Source organism: Meleagris gallopavo, chromosome 11, assembly GCF_000146605.3.
Source record: "Meleagris gallopavo isolate NT-WF06-2002-E0010 breed Aviagen turkey brand Nicholas breeding stock chromosome 11, Turkey_5.1, whole genome shotgun sequence".
NCBI classification, from domain to species: domain Eukaryota; kingdom Metazoa; phylum Chordata; class Aves; order Galliformes; family Phasianidae; genus Meleagris; species Meleagris gallopavo.
The window spans coordinates 22297836-22306745 of record NC_015021.2 but is presented as its reverse complement, the minus strand read 5'-3'; the positions used below and the strand labels follow the sequence as shown (position 1 = coordinate 22306745).

Here is an 8910-nt window from a genome sequence, read left to right as displayed (position 1 = left end):
TTTTTTCCTTGCGTTTAGCGTGAAAATCTCGAAGTTTGAAGCTGAATTCTCTTGTTTGTGGTTTGGTTGTTTAATCTCGGTGTTTTCAGCTGGAGGAGCTGGTTGTGGTGTCTCTCCTTATAGGTGTGAGTTGGATGTTTGTCCTTTAGCAGTTTGGAGGCTTGGCTAAGGGAAGGAACCCACCAGATAAGTACTTACAAATACACGCTGTCTTGTAAGAACTATCTAGGTGCCTACCTGCTGTACAGTGCCTGTTTTGGTAGGGGGCTTGGACTCAGTGATCACTCGGAGGGTGTTGACACAATGGAACACGAACACTTTTCCAGCAGATGTGTTTTAAATGTAACTTTTCTCGGAGGGGAGGGAAGCTGGAAGAATGAGAGAGCGAGAGCTGCTGCTGTGCTCTGGTAGCTGGTGCTGGGCTGCACACCCTGCCTGCTGCTGTGCTTGCAGTGAGGGCAAGTGCTGCCGTCCTTTCTGCCCCCACTGCTCATTGATTCTAAAAAAGTGGAACAGTTTCCCAGCCTGGAACAGGCTGCCCCAGGAGGGGCTGTGGATGCCTCATCCCTGCAGGCATTCGAGGCCAGGCTGGATGTGGCTCTGGGCAGCCTGGTCTGCTGGTTGGCGACCTGCACACAGCAGGGGGTTGGAACTAGATGTGGTCCTTTTCAACCCAGACCATTCTATGATCTCTAGAGGTCCCTTCCAGTTCTTAGAATTCTGTGATTCTGTAAGAACAAGTCACTTCGTTGTCACTGCTGATCCAATCCTTTTCTTTGTTGAGAGCATTTCTTTCTGAACAGCAGAGAAGGAAGAGTTTCTGCATAACTGCAGGCTTGGTGGTGGGAGGCACAGATAATCCTTCATCCACACACGTGCATGCTGTCAGACTGAGTTCTGCCTGTTTGTAATTTCACTTTCTGTGGGAGCAGCACTGCTGTTAGTAACACTGTGAATCCTACTTATTAGAATCGTGTTTATTAAGTAACATAGAATAAGTTTTGCTTCAGTTAGCATTGTTTCCTGGCTGGAGCCCATCATGTGATATCTCTTCCTGAATTGTTGGTTCTCTCTAAGGAAATCACAGAATGGCAAGGGTTGGAAGGGACCTCAAGGATCATGAATCTCCAACCCCCCGCTACGTGCAGGACCACCAGCCTCCACATTTAATACCAGACAAGGCTGCCCAGGGCCCCATCCAACCTGGCCTTGAACACTCTCGGGACAGGACATCCACAGCCTCTCTGGGCAGCTGTTCCAGCACCTCACCACTCATAGTAAAGAACTTAATGTGCATACATATGTATAAAGCTGCTCTGTAAACAGTGCAAATAGCTACTGCAAGTCAGCTACAAATGAAATTTCTTAGTAATTAAGGTTTTCTTTACGTTTTTACATGCTGGTTACTTAGCTGCTTAGTAGCACTGTTTGTAGCTTTAACAAAAGTAAGTAGTTGTTTTGGAATTTTTCTTGTTGGTGTTTCTCTTGGCAAATGTGTTTGAAAGCACGTGCTTTGTTTTTGTTTCAACCAAACTGTTGCAGCATCAGTTCTCAAAAAGTCTAAAATAAAACAAGTATTAAAAACAAAACACCAAAAACCTGTAAATCTGTTTGTTTGTTGCTGTAATGTGCCTTTGCTCCAGGACAGTAACTTCAAATGTAGTGGATCCAATAGTGAGTCATCCTACTGATAAGGTTAGGGCACAGTGACGTAGAAGTAGGAGCCTCACTGATGGTCAGGAGACTCTTTCTCCCCAAAAGCCTGGGATGTAACCTGGCTTGTCAGTCTCACCATCTATCTGCTGTCAATGCTTGGTAATGTACCTCTTCCTCCTTGTACTACTCTGTGGTTGAGATAAAAGCCTGCTGCTGCTGCTTCATGTGCCTTGCCAGACACCTAGAGCTGCATCTCTCACTGTCTGCACATAAATAGGAATTAGTATTGTATCTCCTATTGCAAATGTGTGTGGCTTAACACCTCCTTCTGAGACCTGCATGGGGAGGCACCTCAAAAATGAGATCAGGCCCCACAGCTGTTAGGGAACTCTTACACCACTCTTTTAACTGCGGTGGATCTACAGACTGTGTGTGGAAACAGATGGGTAGAAAAAACTTAGCTTCAATATACAGTTCTGTGGTCTGTAGGTACTGTCAGCCAGTCCTGTTAGTGGAGCTGGTATGTGGACCACTGACCCAGCAGAACAACTCTTCCATCTGCTAGGCTTTGGGTATCAGTTGGTGCTAGCAGTCCTTTCTGATGGGTCTGTGCAGGATATTGTGGGAGGAGGCAGTAGTCAGGGAAGATACCAGATTGGTGTAGGTCTTAGTGCTTGAAAGCAGTTGATTGTTATGTTTGTAAGAGGCATTTTCACATGAAAATGTATGTGATGTGCTGAAGGAGTGGTCCTAAAACCCTGGTGGCAGATGAGCCTGTCTGACAGGCACTACGTACTTCCAAAGTATCGCTGTAGCTGGCAGCCACAGATTCTTGGCTGCTCACATTGTTCGGGGGAGGGAGGGGGGGTGGAGAATAGAGGAAATAACTGCGCAGGACAGTATGTTGATAGAAATTGTCGCTCTTCTGTGGAACTGCAAGTTGAAGTCCTATCTTCTTAAATGAGATGAAGTAGGCTGTAAAATACTGCCTTTGTCTTTCTCAAAATCTGTGAGGAATAACTTTAGTAATATGGCAGAAATAATTTTGTTCCAAGAGGAATGCTGGTGCAGAACTGCTCATCCTCCTGAAGTCCTGCCCTTCTAGGCACATGGAATGCTGCTTTTTTCATTGGAATATTTAAAAAATGCTTTGTTAGCTGAAAGATTGGATCTTAAGTGCTGAAGAGTGCAACTACAGAGCAGTGAAGGAATTTAGTGTCGTGGCTCTCAGGGGCATGCTGAAGTGCTGTTTGATCCACAGAACCTTGGCTTCATGGGAGTGAGCTTCACAAAGCTGTTTGGGTTGTGGCAGGAAGGAAAATGGTGAGCATCAAAGAAGAGCCAGGTATGTAGGGACGGTCCTATATTGGGCATTCTCAAGCTGTTGGATGTGTTTATGCTGCTTTAGAGGTGACTACCTGGAAAGCTTCCTTGGGAAACTCTTGCAGCTCACTGGCCCTGCAAAACCCATGCAAGCTTAAGTTGAAGAGGCTGTTGCCTGTGGATATAAGCAGGCTTCTTTGCTCACTTAGTTTTTGACCTGGCGTAATCGAGGCTTTTATTTGCATATAAACATTTGGTGTGTTTAAACAGGAACGTACTTACCAGTGAGTTTCTCTTTTGTTCCGTTTTCAGTCCCGACCCTGGAGATGAGGGTCTGCTGACGAGGTGGTAGAAGGTGTGAGGAAGGGTAAAAGCAGAAAAGGAACAAGTTCAGCTTCTCTGTGCTGGAATATTTCAGTGTTGGTTGAAGACAGTTGATAACTGTGCCAAAATACACCCATGTTCTGGCTGTTGATACAAATGTTAAGGAGTTTGGAGCTGCTATTTTCTTGGTAGCTGGAGAGCCTTGAAACAAGTGTTTGTTCTTGGAGGAGGGCCTGTTGCTGGCTGCCATTAGAGAAGATGTACATGGAGGTTGATCCTCAGCTGTGTAGGGCAAGTACTGCTGAGACAGAAGAACAGTTTTAAAGCACTTCTTATAGTTTGCAGTCTCAAAAGACAAGAAATACTGCTTTTCTTAAATCCTAAAGCAATGAGGCTGATTGGAGTTCCAAAAGGTGATGGTCTTCGTAGCAGTTAAATGAATGGCAGCCCTTACCACCTCCTTTTTTCATTAAATTGTGTCAAAGTCTGCAGATAAACACATTGACAATCAAGAAACATTTAAGTTTTGTATCTGTAGCTCTGATTTTTAGAATAGAGCAGTTCTAAGTTGAGTGGCTTTAACTGAAAACCAAAGTCAACCCAACTCTAGCATGAATTAATTTGAAGATCATTTGTTTTCTCAGTGTTTGTTCTTAATTATGCTAAGAGAACAAACACATACATTACCTTAGTTGTGCAGTCTGAAAACACATGAAGTGAGTTACGTCAGTAACAGAAATAGACCACGTTTTATTGACTGAGGAGGTATGCATTTTCATTTGTAACTGTACCTTCAGATGATGTGCAGTCAGCAGTACAGCATCTTCAGTATGCTCAATGGGGAGTGTGTAAGAATTATCTCCTTGTAAATTACTTCCCAGATTTCTTAAAAATTAATATCTAGGCCAAAAATGTAAAAATAAGACAAGATGAAGTATGTTCTGATATAAAAATGGATTTTATTAGTGCATTTAGATGTTTAAATGGTTGTAAAATACCTTTTGTAGAAGTTTAGAACAAATGTTTAATGCCACAGTGAACTTACACTGTCAGCAAATAAATTTCAAATTACTTAAATTTGTTGATGTCTTATAATTAAATCTTGATTTAAGTTTTGTGTAGAAGCCAAACATTTTATATACACGGTAGCTTTAAAAATGGTGTCACAGTATGTTTATTTGTATAAACACATCTGATGTGTGTATGTGTATATAAATGCAGGCACAGGGTGTTTTTACAGCTCAGAATTTTTGTCTTTCCTTAGTTTAAAGATGGGCCGTCGCTCCTCGGACACGGAAGAAGAGAACAGAAGCAGAAGGAAGAAGAAGCACCGCAGGCGTTCGTCTTCAAGCAGCTCCTCAGACAGCAGGACGTACAGCCGTAAAAAGTCTGGGAGGAAATCGAGGTCGAGGTCACGCTCCCGAGATGTCCAGTCACGTTCACATTCATATGAGAAAAGGTGCATGTGTAGTGCTTGTCTGACTGCTGCTGCTGTGTACAGTTGGGCTCTTCCTTATCCCACGTTATGGGACAAAGTGTTCAAATCCCGTGTGTGGTCAGTTCTGGTTTGGAATTTTATTGTTGCTTGCTCAGAATCTTGGAAGATGTGGAGACAGTTCTACTTCTATTTAAAAACCAAACCGTCAAAATGAGCAACACCAAGAGCTAGATTTCACCAGCACACTTCCTAATTCTTTGTGTGTCCAGTAGTCAGCTGGGTGGTGAGAACACAGATGGTGTGGCTCTATCTACCAAAGTTGCATTGGCCTAAAACTGTATTTCCTGCATCACAGAGTCCCCTTTTTGTACCTGATCTTTTTAGATATCCTGGTTGTCTCTGACTCAAGATGATCCAGGAATCAAACTGAGCAGATTATTATTAGTGGATGGGGCTGGAAGATGCTCATCACATCTAGCTGTAATAGAAACGTATGAGAAGCTGCTCCTGACCAACCTTTCTGTAGCTGGCAGAGGAGTATTTCAGAAAAGGGCAGGCAGGCTACTGGAGGGGTTCTTGTTGGTTCCTTTCCATCCCCCTGTTTTTCTGTTCCTGCTTAGCATCTACATACAGCCCTTAGGGGACACAGCGAGATGACATGGGCTTTGATGCCAACAATATGCTGATGACATGCAGCTTTATGAATCTCTTTAGTCCAGTGCAGGCATGGCTATCTCACAGATAAAAACAGAGCTTGAAGGAAGATTAGAGTCTGGACGAAGACCAGTTGACTTAAATTGAATCCAGAAAAGACCAAAGTGTCTGCTTTTAGTATCTGGCTAGCACCTCTGCTTTGCCCTTAGTTTAGGATATTTGCTTCTAGCACTTAAATGACTGTTACACTCTGGGATTCTGCTGGATTTATCCCTGACCCAGAAGCATAAAAACCAGCAGTCTCCAAGATTGCTTTACTTCATCTTCATTTAGCAGGAGCATTACCTTCCTTTTTCACGTGGAAGACTGCTCTTTAGGAGTTAGCCTCAAAATCCAGCACTCCTTGTACGTAATGCAACACCTTTCCCCTTGTGCTAGATAAGCACATATCCCATGGACTAGACCCTGAACTACAGGAATAGGGTGTTATACTTTACTATTACCTAAACATCCTGAAGCCCAGAAATACACAGATTCTCGTAAGGGCTGCAAATGTTATTTAGCTGTGAGTGAGATGGAGAAGAAATTGTAGGAAAGGTTGAGACTTAAAGCATCCCTCCCACCAGGTTTGGGATTGGTTGGTTTAATGTAGGTATTTGGTATGTATTCTTTCATCTTTCTCCTGTGTGTATAGGAACTTATTATTTGAATAAGTGAAATGAGGGGGGGGATGGAGGTGGGAGTGGGATGGGGAGAGAAGATACCATTCTGGCCTCTGGTAGAGCTCAAGAGAAAACTCCCAAGCTCAGATTGAATAAATTAATACTGATTATTTGATTAATAATAGTACTGAAAAAAGGAGGAGTGCAGAGAAAAAAAACAAAGTCTTTCTATATCTGAGGAAAGATTTCACGTTATGAAAGTTGAGAACTCAATTGTTTGTATATAGAGGGAAAATATTTTTAGGTGTACATAATTTTTAAAAAATTGTGTGTTTGCTTTTTATGTATGCACTGGATTGTGCTGGATGGCTGGAGATAACTGTATAGATGTGCAGTGCAGGAGTTAATGTTTTGAATTTCATGTCTCGTGCTGGAATTCTTTCCACTGAAAAAGCAGTCCCATGCAGTGTATTTCTGAGAAAATGTTGCTGAGAATGTGGGTCTAAATGTTTCTTTAACTTTAGAACTGGCAAAGAGTCAGTGAGTTCCAATGCACTGGTCACGAGACTGCAGTTCATTGCGAGCTCAGCTGTGTTTCTGGCTTAGCCCTTCAAGTGTTGTATGATTTGGGGCATATCAGTTAACTTCTGTTTTGCCTTCTGCCCATGGGACGTATATTTTTGAATGCAAGCTCTTTAAGACAGGCTTTGCTCAAGCTTGTGTGAATTACTTATTAGTGTGCAATAGTGGTATATATTGAGGCTTTTATGAAATGCTGTAATGCAAGAAATAGTTTTGCATGCACATAATTTTGAGTGAACCGTTTATTCCTTTTCCTGACGCTGTCTTTTGTTTTAGAAGCTCTGTGTACTGATAGCATGGGTTTGTTTCAGGCGCAGGCACAGATCCAGCAGTAGCTCTTCATATGGTTCTAGAAGGAAACGCAGTCGCAGCCGATCAAGGGGCAGAGGAAAATCCTACAGATCTCAAAGATCGAGGTCAAAAAGTAGAACGAGAAGGTAAGGTGCTTTTCTAGGAAAGAAATTATTGTTATTTCTACTATAAAAACATTTATTTTAAATCAGCGTGTGCTTACTGAGTTTGTGAGCATGTTAGAAGTGGTTGCATGTGGTCTAATTGACTTGTTGCTTGAAAATCTTCTTAAATTGAAACCTCTGTGCTAGGCTTTTCATGCACTTATTATAACTTTATTTTAAGCTGATAGCACAGTTGGATTTAATGATAAATTATATATATTGAGTTTGGCCAAGTGCAAAAAAAAAAAAGTCACCTTAGTTTTGTTTAACTGCAGTAATCTGAAATCAAGGTACAAAAGTTGTCTTTTTGATTACTGATTTCCATAACCTCCATGCATAATATTGATTCAGCGAAGATGACATGAAACTTTTGTTTTCTCATCTGTTTTTCTTGTGAAATGGGGAAGTGTTTCCGTTTATGCACCTCTCACTTAACGTTGAAAGGTATCTGTGGTACTGCAGTTCTTGATGGATCAGATTGTGACAAGTCAGTATTTTCAGTAATAAGCATAATTTAATTCATCATCAAATTGTATTATAAAAACTGTTTTGTACTTTATGATTAGCAGGGACTCTATGTTTTGGTGTGTATTTGTCAAAAAGTTTAAATGAATTTGATCCATGGATATAAGAACTGCTATTGAATTTAAGGTCATTATTGAGTCTAGCAGGTAGATGAAAGCTTTTTTTTTTTAATATCTGTTTACTGATCTGCAGCTAGGTAATTCTGCCTAGAACTTACTAAGAACTTGGTAAGATTTGTTATTTTCTTGTGCCAAATCAGTCGAGTCGTTCCTCCTAAATGTTATTGAAAAATTGTTGTTGAAGGATGTGAGCACTTCCCTTTTCCTATTTGTATTCTCTCATGACTTATTCACAGCTGTTCATTATAATAGTTGCCTGGACACTTATTGCTACAGTGCCTTTGTAGTGGCAATTTGGTTATTTAAACAACCTGATCTCTCTTGGAGTATAGTTACCATCTGAGCTGTAGAGTGGATAAGCTGCTGAGTTCTGTGTAGAAGTGCTCCTATAAAAATCCACTGTTTTTATAGCATCAGTTTTAAAACAGTGAGATGTAAAAAGAATAAAGTGACAGCAAAGGTGCTCTTGAGTAGGTCAGGTGCTCAGTATTAGAAAACAGGATAACATGCTCTTAAAGGTCTGTTGTATTCTAATAAATGTAAATTGCTTTATTGGTTAGATGTAGCATGATATACTAATGGTCATGTTTGCCAAAGGATTTGCTGATGGGAATTGCCATTGCAATGTATGGAAATTAACTGCCTAAAATATTTTAAAACCTAATTGTGATTTATTTTATTTTGTGCTGGGAAATATTGCATACAAATATTTGGTGTACAAAGTATACTAGCTTTTCAAACCTGTCCTACTGACAGTATAGCTGCAGGTCATTTTGTATTACTAGTCACAGACACAAATATTTAGGGAAAATATTCTTAAATAACATCTCAAATTATCTTAAAGTCTGAATCAAAGATTCTTTTATTGCAGTCTGCTCTCTTGTACTCTTGTTACCCTGTGAAGCCATGGTTTAATCTGGGGAAGAACTGAGTAGGTTGCAGAAAGCTGCTGCTGGGGCCTGTGTGCTCCCCGTTTGTAGTACGGGGCAATGGCAACAATGCTGAGTACTTGCCTTGCTAACTCAAAATCTGCCTTGTATACTTGAGTGAAGGTATGAACAGCTCTCTGAAGAGGACTGGTTGAGTGCATTGTGGCTCCTCAGGCTGGAGAGAGATTTGGAGGGGGACAGAGGAAAGGTGATGGAGGGGTATAATTAAAAAAAAAAAAAAAA

At 41.2% G+C, this 8910-nt stretch overlaps 1 protein-coding gene across 4 annotated transcripts in view; it reads left to right on the top strand.

The window, feature by feature from the left end:
* Positions 1-8910, top strand: part of RSRC1 (arginine and serine rich coiled-coil 1) — a 112220-nt gene that overhangs the window by 481 nt on the left and 102829 nt on the right. For all 4 annotated transcript variants that reach the window (XM_019619204.2, XM_019619202.2, XM_010717090.3 and 1 more), the window contains exons 2-3: positions 4568-4762; positions 6951-7076. In XM_019619204.2, the coding sequence (XP_019474749.1) occupies positions 4568-4762; positions 6951-7076 (321 nt within the window). The remainder of the gene's footprint in view (positions 1-4567; positions 4763-6950; positions 7077-8910) is intronic.